At 40.4% G+C, this 16,103-nt stretch overlaps 1 protein-coding gene across 1 annotated transcript in view; it reads right to left on the reverse strand.

Annotated features, from left to right (window-relative positions):
* Positions 1-6,798: 6,798 nt before the first annotated feature.
* Positions 6,799-16,103, reverse strand: part of LOC134582786 (cytosolic phospholipase A2 epsilon-like) — a 32,266-nt gene continuing 22,961 nt past the window's right edge. Inside the window, exons 17-20 of the mRNA XM_063439438.1 lie at positions 10,944-11,138; positions 9,522-9,688; positions 9,071-9,257; positions 6,799-7,736 (exon numbers count right to left, since the gene is read on the reverse strand). Of these exons, the coding sequence (XP_063295508.1) occupies positions 7,495-7,736; positions 9,071-9,257; positions 9,522-9,688; positions 10,944-11,138 (791 nt within the window). The 3' untranslated portion in view covers positions 6,799-7,494. The remainder of the gene's footprint in view (positions 7,737-9,070; positions 9,258-9,521; positions 9,689-10,943; positions 11,139-16,103) is intronic.

The raw sequence follows: 16,103 nt of genomic DNA on the forward strand, positions 1-16,103 counted from the left end.
AGGGGGGTAACAGAGAGATCACCCGGGGGGGGCGGACAGGGACAGGGGGGTAACAGAGAGATCACCCGGGCCGGGCGGACAGGGACAGGGGGGTAACAGAGAGATCACCCGGGGGGGGCGGACAGGGACAGGGGGGTAACAGAGAGATCACCCGGGGGGGGCGGACAGGGACAGGGGGGTAACAGAGAGATCACCCGGGGGGGGCGGACAGGGACAGGGGGGTAACAGAGAGATCACCCGGGGGGGGCGGACAGGGACAGGGGGGGCAAATAACAAGAGCTCACAGAGCTCAGCGGCAGCGGCACCCGGGCTGGGGGGACCTGACAGAGGGGGTAATAACACAGAGCTCACAGCGGGGGGCGGCAATGAGAGAGCTCACAGGGCTGGCGGTGACAGGATACCGGGGGCCGCACTGTCCGGGGTGACCGAGCTCACTGTCCGCACCGCCTGCTCGCTTACTTCCGGGTATCACCGGCCGGACACGCCCACCTGCCACACGGACACGTCACCTGAGCAACCGGCCCACCAAACCCCGCCCCCTCCGCCAGGATCCCCATCACATGACGTCACCAGGGTGTGTCGGATCGCTGGTCACACAGCGCCAGAGAGGGGGGGAGTGCTCTGCTGCCACCTAGCGGCGACACGGAGCATTGCATCATGGGAACTGTGACAGCACACCTTCACCTGATCTATGGCTTATTTTAATTAATTATCTTTATTAATGATTGATAGAAAATTAACAGTTTAGTTTCCAGGAGCCTTGATTTGCCAATTCCCATCATCCATTAAAACACATCCAGGACCTATTTGGCCCTATTCCAGTGAGATTTGTGGAGGTACAATATGGTTCCGTGAGGTTTTTATTAATTTGCTGTAACCATAGGGACCGGCGTTTTCCAACACTCACGGCAATTCCTGGGTACCAATCCCACCGGCTGCGTCTTCCATTCTGACTGTCCTCCCCGCACGGCGTGTCCCAACACTCACGGCAATTCCTGGGTACCAATCCCACCGGCTGCGTCTTCCATTCTGACTGTCCTCCCCGCACGGCATGTCCCAACACTCACTGCAATTCCTTTGTGACACTATGTACCAATCCCACCGGCTGTGCCATCCATTCCAACTTCTGACTGTCCTCCCCGCACGGCATTTCCCAACAACCTGGCACAATGTATTAAGGGTTACATGTAAAACATCCCCCACTGCCTAAATTTCATTCTCTACATGGGTACCACCACTCTGATACCCAGGACAACAGCATTCCGATACCACCATTCCGATACCCTGCACAACAGCATTCCAATACCCTGGGTACCACCATTCCCAAATCACTATTCCGAAACCACCATTCCAATACCCTGGACAACAGCATTCCAATACCCTGGGTACCACCATTCCCAAATCACTATTCCGAAACCACCATTCCAATACCCTGGACAACAGCATTCCAATACATTGGGTACCACCATTCCCAAATCACTATTCCGAAACCACCATTCCAATACCCTGGACAACAGCATTCCAATACCCTGGGTACCACCATTCCCAAATCACTATTCCGAAACCACCATTCCAATACCCTGGACAACAGCATTCCAATACATTGGGTACCACCATTCCCAAATCACTATTCCGAAACCACCATTCCAATACCCTGGACAACAGCATTCCAATACCCTGGGTACCACCATTCCCAAATCACTATTCCGAAACCACCATTCCAATACCCTGGACAACAGCATTCCAATACATTGGGTACCACCATTCCCAAATCACTATTCCGAAACCACCATTCCAATACCCTGGACAACAGCATTCCAATACCCTGGGTACCACCATTCCCAAATCACTATTCCGAAACCACCATTCCAATACCCTGGACAACAGCATTCCAATACCTTGTGTCATGGTCTTAAGCAGGTCAGATAAGAGACTTTGGCCAGGGTGAACGTTTGGTTCTTTATTGGTAAGTTTAGACATAGTGAAGTAGCAGGAAATCCTATAAATGAGATTATAGGCAGAAGGAAAATAGGAGAACCTATAGCCAAAATTATAGGCAATGGGTAGAAGGTGAACATATAAACAAATGTATAGGCAATAGGTAGAAGGTGAAATAGAGGTTTAGGCAATATGCCCCAGACAGGATATAACTGGATAGTAAGAAATCCTATAGATGACAGTATAGGATATTTAGAGAGATTACGTAAATCAGAACAGTAAGGTTTCAGAATTGCAGGTAAAATAGACGTTTAGGGAATTAGCCCCCTGTTTGGAAGGAGCACTGATAATTTAGGTAAATAACACCATGCAGATTGGTATAATGCAGATCAGGCTGGTATAAAGTAGGATGATCAACATAAATATCGGTTAACATAAAGCTGGTTGATGGCGTAGTTCAGGTTGGTAACAAAGGTTGATAATGTATATCAGGTTGGTATCAAGCAGCTTGGAAAGGTAAAGCAGATAGGAGCCAGGATCAGAAGTCCTTTCAGGTAGATCTTTAACTTCAATATAAAGGCTCACTACTGCGCTGGGTGTGGCTTTTTGTAGGAGACGTAATCAGTCCAGGCAGGTGAGGTAGAGAGAAGGAAGATCAGTCCGAGTGGTTAAGGAGGCCACTAGTGGTGAAAAACTGGAACTTGTTGTAATGAAACAGAATGAAAGAAGCATAATATTGGTTGTCAGGATAGGATCCTGACACCCTGGGTACCACCATTCTGATATCCTGGGTACCACCATTCAGATACCACCATTCCGATATCCTGGGTACCACCATTCAGATACCACCATTCCCGTACCACCATTCCGATGCCCTGGGTACCACCATACAGATACACCATTCCAGTACCACCATTCCGATATCCTGGGTACCACTATTCAAATACCACCATTCCGATATCCTGGGTACTACCATACAGATACCACCATTCCCATACCCTGGGTAACACTATTCAGATACCACCATTCCCATACCCTGGGTAACACCATTCAGATACCACCATTCCGATATCCTGGGTACCACCATTCAGATACCACCATTCCGGTACCACCATTCCAATACCCTGGGTACCACCATACAGATACCACCATTACGATATCCTAGGTACCACCATTCAGATACCACCATTCCGATATCCTAGGTACCACCATTCAGATACCACCACTCCCATACCACCATTACAATATCCTGGGTACCACCATTCAGATACCACCATTCCGGTACCACCATTCCAATACCCTGGGTACTACCATTACGATATCCTGGGTACCACCATTCAGATACCACCATTCCGGTACCACCATTCCAATACCCTGGGTACCACCATTCCGGTACCACCATTCCAATACCCTGGGTACCACCATTCCGGTACCACCATTCCAGTATCACCATTCCAGTACCCTGGGTACCACCATTCAGATACCACCATTCCAGTACCACCATTTCAATACCCTGGGTACCACCATTCCTGTACCACCATTCCAGTACCACCATTCTGGTATCACCATTCCAATACACTGGGTACCACCGTTCCGGTACCACCATTCCAGTACCACCATTCCGGTATCACCATTCCAATACCCTGGGCACCACCATTCCAGTATCACCATTCCAGTACCCTGGGTACCACCATTCCGGTATCACCATTCCAATACCCTGGGTAAAACGGTACCACCATTCCAGTACCACCATTGCAATACCCTGGATACCACCATTCCGGTATCACCATTCCAATACCCTGGGTACCACCATTCCGGTATCACCATTCCAATATCCTGGGTACCACCATTCAGATACCACCATTCCGGTACCACCATTCCAATACCCTGGGTACCACCATTCCGGTATCACCATTCCAATACCCTGGGTACCACCATTCTGGTATCACCATTCCAATATCCTGGGTACCACCATTCCAGTATCAGCATTCCAATATCCTGGGTACCACCATTCCGGTATCACAATTCCAATATCCTGGGTACCACCATTCCGGTATCACCATTCCAATACCCTGGGTACCACCATACAGATACCACCATTCCAGTACCACCATTCCAATACCCTCACACAATGCAACTCATCTGAAACTGGAGAAGAATTTTTTTTCCTCGGCTATTGCAAAATTGGAAAACACTTTTAAAACAAGGGGTTTTGCCTTCTTTTTGGATCAAAAGCGAAAACAGACGGGAGAAAGGATGAATTTGATGGACGCACGTATCTTTTCATTCTATGGAACTATGTTGCATATACACACACTGCACATGTGCAAATGCATACACACATTACCGATATATACCCAGTCACACACACACATACCCAGTCACACACACATTACCAATATATACCCAGACCCACACACACATACCTAGTCACACACACATTACCGATATATACCCAGACACACACACACATACCCAGTTACACACACATTACTGATATATACCCAGTCACAGACACACATACCCAGTCACACACACATACCCAGTCACACACACACATACCCAGTCACACACACACACATACCCAGTCACACACACATTACCAATATATACCCAGTCACACACACACATACCCAATCACACACACATTACCGATATATACCCAGACACACACACACATACCTAGTCACACACATATTACCGATATATACCCAGACACACACACACATACCCAGTTACACACACATTACCGATATAAACCCAGTCACAGACACACATACCCAGTCACACACACACACATACCCAGTCACACACACATTACCAATATATACCCAGTCACACACACACACACATACCCAGTCACACACACACACATACCCAGTCACACACACATTACCAATATATACCCAGTCACACACACACATACCCAGTCACACACACATTACCGATATATACCCAGTCACACACACACATACCTAGTCACACACACATTACCGATATATACCCAGACACACACACACATACCCAGTTACACACACATTACCGATATATACCCAGTCACAGACACATTACTGATATATACCCATTCACACACACACATACCCAGTCACACACACATTACCGATATATACCCAGACACACACACACATACCCAGTCACACACACATTACCGATATATACCCAGACACACACACACATACCCAGTCACACACACATTACTGATATATACCCAGACACACACACACATACCCAGTTACACACACATTACCGATATATACCCAGTCACAGACACATTACTGATATATACCCAGTCACACACATTACTGATATATACCCAGTCACAGACACACATACCCAGTCACACACACACACATACCCAGTCACACACACATTACTGATATATACCCAGACACACACACACACACATACCCAGTTACACACACATTACTGATATATACCCAGTCACACACACATTAAATGTGCAGCAACACACGCACACATACCCAGTCACAGGCATATATTATACATACATACGTAGACAAACACATAACTCACATATATATCTGTTTATGGGGAATCTTTGTCGTACCTTCTTATAAAATACTAGCAATACCATGTAACGTTAATCAATGCAAGGGTGCTACTTAAACAGAGTGCTTCCTCAAATACCACCAGTGTCGGCATCAGAGAATGCAAAGGATTCACACCAGAAATAGATATTAAAAACACCGTACTTTATTTTACAACATTTAAGACAGGAGCAGGATGTTTCACATGTATGTCACTTTATTTTAAGCTTTCTGTGAATTTGTAGAAGCCTTGACACTGCCTTTACCATACCTACCAACAGTCCTGGATTTTGACAAATTGTGCTTTCCTGTCTGGCATGTTTTTACCACCGCTTTCTATACATATCCACGGTTAAAGAAGAAAAATGAATAAACTTACTCACATAAAAAGAAGGATTTAATAACAAAATACATTATAAATGTGTGAGAAATGTGTGAGCAATGCCTTTTAAACAAAAGGTAAATTCACTAAACAGTGAATTGTGTTGAATTGAAACAAAAAAAAATTGCAAAGAGCAAAAAGGAAAAAGGCCAGAATGGAAAAGTAGCTGAATTGGAGTTTTTTAAATGTATCTGTTTCTGCCTAGAATTTGTTGTGTGGATTCTAATCAACGCAATTCACTAATTAGTGAATACAGCTTTGAGATTTAATTATTACATTTAATCTTTATCATAGTTGAAAACCACACTGTGAGATTACAAACCAAATAGCTGTGATGAATAAATTCTACAACTTGGCTCTGTTGCTAGCTTGGAGTAAAATGTGGCTTAAAATGCTGCATATTTAATACCGCAAATCTCTGTAAATGAACAGGCAACCCTCAGAAAATTATACATTGGTTTTATAAATATTCTTATTGATAAGTTCAATGAAGTGTACAGAGTTCAAATTAAGTGTAATTTTGATTCCAATGTCTAATATCTATTCTTCATAATTTAAAGGAGCACTATAGCACTATAGGGTCATTAGGTCCCCCCCACCCTCATTGCCCCCCTCCAGTGTGATTTTCACAGTGAGAATCGCAGAAAGCGCCTCTAGCGGCTGTCAGTGAGACAGCCACTAGAGGCTAGATTAACCCTCAGTGAAACATAGCAGTTTCTCTGAAACTGCTATGTTTACAGCAGGCAGGGTTAAAACTAGAGGGACCTGGCACCCAGACCACTTCATTGAGCTGAAGCGGTCTGGGTGCCTATAGTGGTCCTTTAACCCCTTAAGGACCAAACTTCTGGAATAAAAGGGAATTATGACATGTCACACATGGCATGTGTCCTTAAGGGGTTAAGTTTGCTTCCAAAAAATGATTTAATAACACTTAACTTAAAGGGATTTCCAACATTTAGATAAAGCAGCATGATTTAATAGGACATTATATAAAAAGGGCCATATTGTCATATCGTACAGTGAAATCTCATCCTAGTCTATAATACCGCCTGTAGCAGAGCAGTTGTTACTGAAGCTCAATCTGCATTCATTTAGGTTACTGTGGTCAGTCTGATTGGAATGTTACCCCCATACAAACATTACATTGAATCAACTATAATAACTAACAAATATATTTGAAACACACATACATTATGTTTTAAAATTATTTTCCAATAACTTGGTATTTGTTTAGTAAGCAATGACCAAAAATATTTTAACTAATGGAACTGATAACAGTAAAATAAATAAACATATGTATAAAAAATGCAATCTATTATCTACAACACTAGAGGCGTGATTAACCTGTGAAGGTAAATATTGTCATTTGTGCAAAACAACAATGTGTTTCCCAAGATACTTAGCCAGTCGCTCAGCTATCTAAGCATCAAGGGAAATGCAATCCAGATTACAGGAGATACGAGAGTTCTGCTGGGTCCATCCTTCCGATGTGGTCATGGTTTATTTAAGAGGAGATGCCTTCGGCAGAAATTCTCAAGACGCACTTGCAGTTCCAAAACACTGTCTTTCCCCCTGCTTTTGCTAATTTTGTTAATTGGAAAATGATTATCTGTGACATTGTGTCTGATGTTTTCCATTTAATAGATTCTTGGTTTTCCTTCTCTCCACGGCAGATTTCAAGGCATCCAAGATTAAGCTTTTGTTGTTTTGGAGATTATATTGGGTCATTTTCATCAGCTGGTCAAAGTCCCTCTCACTGTAAGTAAAATTTGTCAGAAAATACGGTGACAAAAAACTTGTGACATCTACGTCCCCTTCTGATTCCTCTTCCGGAGTCCGCAAGACACCTGGAATAACATCAAACAACGTTTTAAAAATAACCAGGGTCAGTTCCAATAAGTCACTGTACATAACTCTATATATAGAAAGTAATACACAGAGCTTGGGGTAGCTCTTAATATAGTGAGCTGAATAAATATAGATTTATTGTTTTATTTTTAATATTGCTCTCTGCTGCCTGACCTTAATGTAGGATAGGATATATTATTAGATTGACACTCTTAGAACTAAAAACAACTTCAGCTTAATGAAGCAGTTTTGGTGTACAGATCCTGCAGTCTCACTGCTCAACTCTCTGCCATTAAGGAGTTAAATCACTTTGTTTATGCACTTCTGAGAGTAATACAGCCTCCCTACACACCTCCTGAAAAAGAGCACTCATGGTTAGCTTCCTTTATTGCACCGTGTGTTTAATTTTGAATTCATTATGCTTTGTTAGAGCCCATAGCAGCCTTGTGTTTGTGATTTAAGGTCAATTCTCTGAACTTCTAAAGTAAACACACTATGCTGTAAGATCTGACTGAAAATGAAACAATTTTTTCATGGTGTTGCTCGGACTGTATAAACAGTGATTTATACACCAAAATCACTTTATTAAGCTGTAGTTGTTTTGCTGTTTAGAGGGTTCCTTGAACTACAGCATTCACTCATATCAAGACTACTAACCTCTAATTTTACGTTAAGGTTCTATTACATTATCAGCATGTTGTCCTTTTTTTAAATTTGAATTCCTAAACATTATTTGTTTATTTTATCTTTTAGCCATCACATATATTCTTTTGGCTGTGATAGGTGCAGCTGCAAAACCATAGTATTTAAAGCAACTCCAGGTGGTAAACTAGCCAACCATTTTTAATGTCCTAGAGGTATTGCATAAAAAAAAGGAAATTATGGACCTTTTGGGATGCTCCCATTGCTTTTCTATGAAATTTGCAATGTGCCAATTTTATCCCATAAATACCTGCACAGCAGGGCCCTATGGGCAGAGCAAACATTTCTGGAAGATGTAGTTTAGTGATCAGCATTTTACTTCTAAAAGCTGTTAGCTGAACTACAACTCCCAGAAACCATTACTGTGCTTATTGATGACATCACATTTTATAAAGAGGGTGATTGGACATGAAGACAAGGTCGAGATGCAAAATTTAGCAAATTGATTTATTTGCAACATCTATATAAAATGAAGCACGCAAAAATAACCCCAGGTAATTATTTGGGCTGAATACTATGACAAGCCCAGTGGTTGTGTTGGCTCCTAGAGTGTCCCTTTAACTCCTATAATAGCAATACAAATCAACGTTTTAATAATAAGAGAATGCATTACAAGGATTAGGACACCTACCCGGCTCTTTATACTTTCTGAAGGTGTCATTGACCAGAGGGAAATGTAGGACTAAGGGAGCATCGAGATTTTCTTCATCAACGAAAACGTAGCATTCTTTATGCGTTTTCTTCTCCTCTTCGCTCAAGGAAACCTTAGGGAAACAAATGCCCTGTGTGGTACAGTACGTGCAGGTCTGCTCGACAGACTGAAAAACACAAGGTGAGCCCTAAATAACAGCTTATACCGTGATTCCTTTCAGACTAATTTCACACATTGCTGACTCTCATTAACGTGTCTCAGAGATGTTTTGACACTGTATGAGTAAATCAGTTAGAAGGATGATTACCCTACTGAGACTGGAACTTGCAGATATGAGGTTTGGACAGATGTACAGTAACAGCAAGTGCAATAACCAACTGAACTATCTCTGTGTCTACACTTAATTTAAATGATATCCTTCATTACGTACCTGGAGAGGTGTATCCAATGTATAATCAAACGATAAGATAATGTCCACCTTCCTTTCTTGTTTCAGTAAAGGAGGGAAGCTGGCATTAATGAAGTATCCAGCATCCACAAGGCACAGATTGTCAGCGAGTGGGGTTAGCTGGTTGGGGAACGTGTCTAGATTAGTGTCTGAAAACCAACAAACAAACATGCTGTAAGTTTAGTGGTATACATTGTATTTATCACTTTTCTCATTTGACAATGCTGTACCGGGCGGTAACTGTTTAGACAAAGAGCAGATGTAGTTTTGACCACAATTTAAATATCTAATTAAGAAAAAAAAATGGATTATCTAAAAGATGGCTAATGTTGCTAAGAAACAACATATTTACTATATATACCTCTTCCATCAAACTGTTTAAACCTTAGTAGATTAATTGATCGATCTTAGTTATATATAGCACAAAGTCATACCCTTCACGTTTCACTTCTTCCATTCTGGAATAAGATTGCCTTTAACTAAGAGTCTGATACCTGGCTGGATCCAGTCCAAGGATAAGCTACTGCCTGTTCCCAAATCTCAGGGTTTCCACAAACTCTGTTTTTTTACTTATTGGGATCTGACTACGGTTTCTATAGGTTAAAAGAATAATCCAGTACATACTGAGACTAAGGTTGCATTAAAAAAGTCACTCACACGCTATCACCAAAAGCCTCTAGTTGGCGGGGATGTGCATCATTGGTACTCTAGACATGAAAACGTATCTTTTATATCGGTTTCTATTATATATGTTCATTGATAATCTATGTTCGTGTTAAACCCTGTACTGCGATTGTTTAATTGTTAAGAGTAATCCAGATGGAGGTTCCTTGCTAACTGTGTATCTGTCTGTCTGATCTCAGCGATGGGACCAAGTGAATGCTGAAATGATCTCTCGTGCAGATTTGGGCTGCCATTGTGGGTGAGACCAATCTAATAAACTAATAGAATAGGTTCCCTGTATAATAGGAAAGTGAGCTAAAACCTGTATAAGGCCTGAGTAAGATGTGCATTATTCCCCCAATTCCTGTAACATTTGACAAACTTGCAATCTTGAGACAGCTCTAGGTCTTGTGTCTCGCTTATTTAAACTAAATCTCGTTTTTCTGACCGTGGCAATAAAGTCATGAGACGGTTCCAGAGAGAGTTTTTTCAGTAATTCTAGCAGAAGAGAACCATACCAGGGTGCATGTTCGTTGGGTACGTTGGGGTATTTTATAGGCGAATGTTTTGGCTTTCACAGAAACCAAAAAATGATTGGACATCCAGTCAGTTTACATATAAAAAGTGCCATCATCATCGACATCACAGTTTTACTGCACTGAATTTAGCCTTCATTTCCATGAGACCAATGTATAGAAAACGTCAACCATCTCTTGTTTAATTGCATATTGTGACATTAACCTTTCCACCTGCAGAACTGAGAATGCTGGAGGTAATCCTTGTGTAAGTGAAACCCTCGGAGGAAGTTCTGATGTTCTCCATCTATGGGTCTGCTGGTTAATACTCCGGTCAGAATCTTGGAGAAGGTACCAGACGGAGTATAGAGCTGGGTTTTTATGTGCGCTGATTCTCTCCTGCGCTGTATGTCTTCTTTATCTTAGGGTTAAGAATGAAAAAAACATGTAAATACATTAAAAAAATAGAAACTTGCTGGATTGAAATATTAAATTGGAGGCATGTAGAGTAAACACGCTTTTTATATCAATTTTTAAACTTGGCAATATTTGTATTCGTCATCCTATGGATTGCTGTGACTATACAAAACTAATGTTTTTTAAAGGGTGCTGTTGTGACAAGGCAATGAGTCTCTGGAAACTTTGCATGTCTCAAGCTCCATCTTAACTGGTTTGTGACCTCATAGAAGACGCAGAAGATGCTCATCATTGATGGCCTCTCTGGCTAGCTTTATCACAAATTGAAGGAACTAAACAAAGAGCTCATCAAAAGGAACATGGGGTTGTCGGTTGTACAAGGTTAGCTGCTTAACCACTTCAATAGCAGAATCATTATAAATGTTTTCATGTGATTTGCAGTATGAAATCTAGTCACTCGTCACAATCATTTATACTCTACTTTTGATTAGGCCTGTAGGGAAATACATGTCTCTGCCACTAGTTACTGATATAATCAATGTAAAGTTGCTGAAAATGTCCGCTCGGCCACTGCTTTCAAACAGTGCAGGAAGTTTCACTTGGTGATATCATTCTTACAGTCAGGAGGAGTGAATGAACTCTAACATTTCACTGTCAGCATTACATTAATATTACAGAGGTTGATAAAGAGTGTGATAAGCAGTTTTAAATGCCTTTATTTTAGAAATATAAGATTTAACTGTATTTACTATATGTGAGCATTATCTTCAAATGCAGACATTCTTTTTACATTCTGTTGCTATTTCTAGTAAGCTGCATTGCTTGTAATGCCTTTAGGGTCCTTACTACATATAAGCAAGCTTTTTTACAATTCATATTGATAAACCCACTGTATATGAGAAAAAAAAGATTTTTTTGCTTTTATACTACCATTTCACACACTGTCATTAAGAAATATTGCAAGATAAAGGGCACTGTATACTGTGTAAAGCTGTTCATTTCCCAAATATTGTTATAAAGGACGAGCAAATAAGTAAAAAATAAAAATAGTGTAAATGTACATAATTGTAATTGTTATTTTTTTTAAAGCAATCTATACACAAAGCTGATGTGTTATTACATAGGCTAGGTTTATAGGCTGGCTATGCATGCCCTGCTTCAAATAAATGTTAATGCTAATATTTCTTTCATTCAAAAGGTGCTCAGTAGTGAGGGGGTTAAAGGAAGGAGGTCTACTTTTTCCAGCTAAGTTTATAGGCACAATGTAACAAACTAGATATGGTCTCATTATACACTGTCAAAATACATGGATTAATTACTAGGTGTACCAATTTGTATATATTAATATTAGTCATACAAGCTATTGCTGGACAAACCTCACCGTGTCCGAAATGTGGGTTATTTTCTGACTACACGGCTAGGAAACTAAGACAGCCCCAACTTTAATTAGCTATGGAAACATACGATATACTCATTACTGATAAAACATACTATGTACTACGTATAAAACATATTATGTATGTACTATGTGTAAAACATACTATGTATGTACTACTTGTAAAATAGATACTGATAAAACATACTATGTACTACGTATAAAACAGATACTGATAAAACATACTATGTACTACGTGTAAAACGGATACTGATAAAACATACTATGTACTACGTATAAAACAGATACTGATAAAACATACTATGTACTACGTGTAAAACGGATACTGATAAAACATACTATGTACTACGTGTAAAACGGATACTGATAAAACATACTATGTACTACGTGTAAAACAGATACTGATAAAACAAACTATGTACTACGTATAAAACAGATACTGATAAAACATACTATGTATGTACTATGTGTAAAACAGATACTGATAAAACATACTATGTACTACGTGTAAAACAGATACTGATAAAACATACTATGTACTACGTGTAAAACAGATACTGATAAAACATACTATGTACTACGTGTAAAACAGATACTGATAAAACATACTATGTACTACGTGTAAAACTGATACTGATAAAACATACTATGTACTACGTGTAAAACAGATACTGATAAAACATACTATGTACTACGTGTAAAACTGATACTGATAAAACATACTATGTACTACGTATAAAACAGATACTGATAAAACATACTATGAACTACGTGTAAAACAGATACTGATAAAACATACTATGTACTACGTGTAAAACTGATAAAACATACTATGTACTACGTGTAAAACAGATACTGATAAAACATACTATGAACTACGTGTAAAACAGATACTGATAAAACATACTATGTACTACGTGTAAAACAGATACTGATAAAACATACTATGAACTACGTGTAAAACAGATACTGATAAAACATACTATGTACTACGTGTAAAACAGATACTGATAAAACATACTATGTACTACGTGTAAAACAGATACTGATAAAACATACTATGTACTACGTGTAAAACAGATACTGATAAAACAAACTATGTACTACGTATAAAACAGATACTGATAAAACATACTATGTACTACGTATAAAACAGATACTGATAAAACATACTATGTATGTACTACGTGTAAAACAGATACTGATAAAACATACTATGTACTACGTGTAAAACAGATACTGATAAAACATACTATGTACTACGTGTAAAACAGATACTGATAAAACAAACTATGTACTACGTATAAAACAGATACTGATAAAACATACTATGTACTACGTGTAAAACTGATACTGATAAAACATACTATGTACTACGTGTAAAACAGATACTGATAAAACATACTATGAACTACGTGTAAAACAGATACTGATAAAACATACTATGTACTACGTGTAAAACAGATACTGATAAAACAAACTATGTACTACGTGTAAAACAGATACTGATAAAACATACTATGTACTACGTATAAAACAGATACTGATAAAACATACTATGTACTACGTGTAAAACAGATACTGATAAAACATACTATGAACTACGTATAAAACAGATACTGATAAAACATACTATGTACTACGTGTAAAACAGATACTGATAAAACATACTATGTATGTACTACGTGTAAAACAGATACTGATAAAACATACTATGTACTACGTGTAAAACAGATACTGATAAAACATACTATGTATGTACTACGTGTAAAACAGATACTGATAAAACATACTATGTATAATTCCCTGTACGGAACCCAAACAGCACACACAGGCCAGAGCCCCCACCAGAGACAAATATGGGGCACAAAAACAAACGTTTTCGCCCTCCAGAGGCTCAAAAACAGCCTGATATCAGGCTATCATTTGAGAGGCCAGCGGCTGCGGCCCAAACCAAGATGCGCCCGCAGCAAACTGTGCGGAAGATGACTCGGAGGCATCCCAAGAAGATAGGGAGCAGCTCACATCCCCAGAGTCGGAAGACCGCATTTCAGAAGTGGAGTCTGAGGATGATTCTGCTCCAGTCACTAAGGGAGACATGAAGGACCTAATACAAGAGATACGCAGGGTCTGGAAGGCAGACCTCAAAGAGGCTCAAACTGAAATAGGGGAACTCAGGCACAAAATCGTGGAAGTACAACAGAAAGACTGCACCCGTGAAAAGCAAATAACAACCACTCAGAGACAAGTGGAGGACCTGGCACAGCAAGTCAGAGACCTCTCACGATCAGTGACCACCTTAGAGACGAGACACAGAAGGAGGAACATACGAGTAAGAGGGGTGCCAGAAGGTGTTGGGGAGGAGGCCCTGCTCCCATATATACGTGGGGTATTAGCTTCACTCCTCGCCAGAAACGACACCAAGGACCTGATAACAACGGCCTTCAGGATCCGAAAAGCCGCGACTGCCCCCTCCCAAGCACCAAGAGATGTTATAGCCACCACCAGGGACATCACGGTGAGAACCGCCATCATGTCTAGGTCTAGAACCCTTGGAACGGTCACCTATGAAGGCGGAGCAGTGTCCATATATGGAGACTTGCCATTTGGAGTGTTGGCAGCAAAAAGACACCTAGCCCCCACTGCAAGGCAACTGAGAGACGCCATGATCCGGTACCGTTGGGGAGACGACGGATCACTGATAGTACCACGGGGACCCGAGACTTTCATACTAACCCCAGCAGATGATCCAAGAGTCCTCTTGCAGAAGCTGAACCTCGGAGCTGCCAACTCGAAAGAGTCGGGACCTATCCGTATGCCAAAGGACACAGGGACACAAACTACTCCACATCCATGACAGAGACGACCTGGACAGATAGGCCCTGTACACACTTGGTCTCCCTGACGCTAAAGAGAGACCTCACTTACACAGGTTAGATAGCTGCCTACCCACCTGATCATAGGCGACGGCAACACCGTGCCGAGCACCTAATCCCTAACAGCACTAATATGCAAGAATAGGACACACAGACACACTAGTGACACACAAGACGACAATCTAACTGACACATTCAGGCCACCATGTGAATACAAACCCCCAACAGCAAGCAGTCCACCCACAGAGACTGATAAGTACAAAACTTACTAATATTGTATTTTCTATGCTATAATAAGAACCATTGTAAGATGTCTGTTGACAACATACCAGTTATCATACTATGAACCAGTTGTATAATGTGGAAATATTTCTAATAAAATATAAATAAAAAAAACTGATAAAAACTGATAAAACATACTATGTACTACGTGTAAAATAGATACTGATAAAACATACAATGTACTACGTGTAAAACAGATACTGATAAAACATACTATGTATGTACTACGTGTAAAACAGATACTGATAAAACATACTATGTATGTACTACGTGTAAAACAGACACTTATAAAACATACTATGAACTACGTGTAAAACAGACACTTATAAAACATACTATGTGCTATGTGTAAAACAGATACTGATAAAACATACTATGTACTACGTGTAAAACTGATACTGATAAAACATACTAT

This window comes from Pelobates fuscus, chromosome 13 (genome assembly GCF_036172605.1).
Source record: "Pelobates fuscus isolate aPelFus1 chromosome 13, aPelFus1.pri, whole genome shotgun sequence".
Classification (NCBI taxonomy): domain Eukaryota; kingdom Metazoa; phylum Chordata; class Amphibia; order Anura; family Pelobatidae; genus Pelobates; species Pelobates fuscus.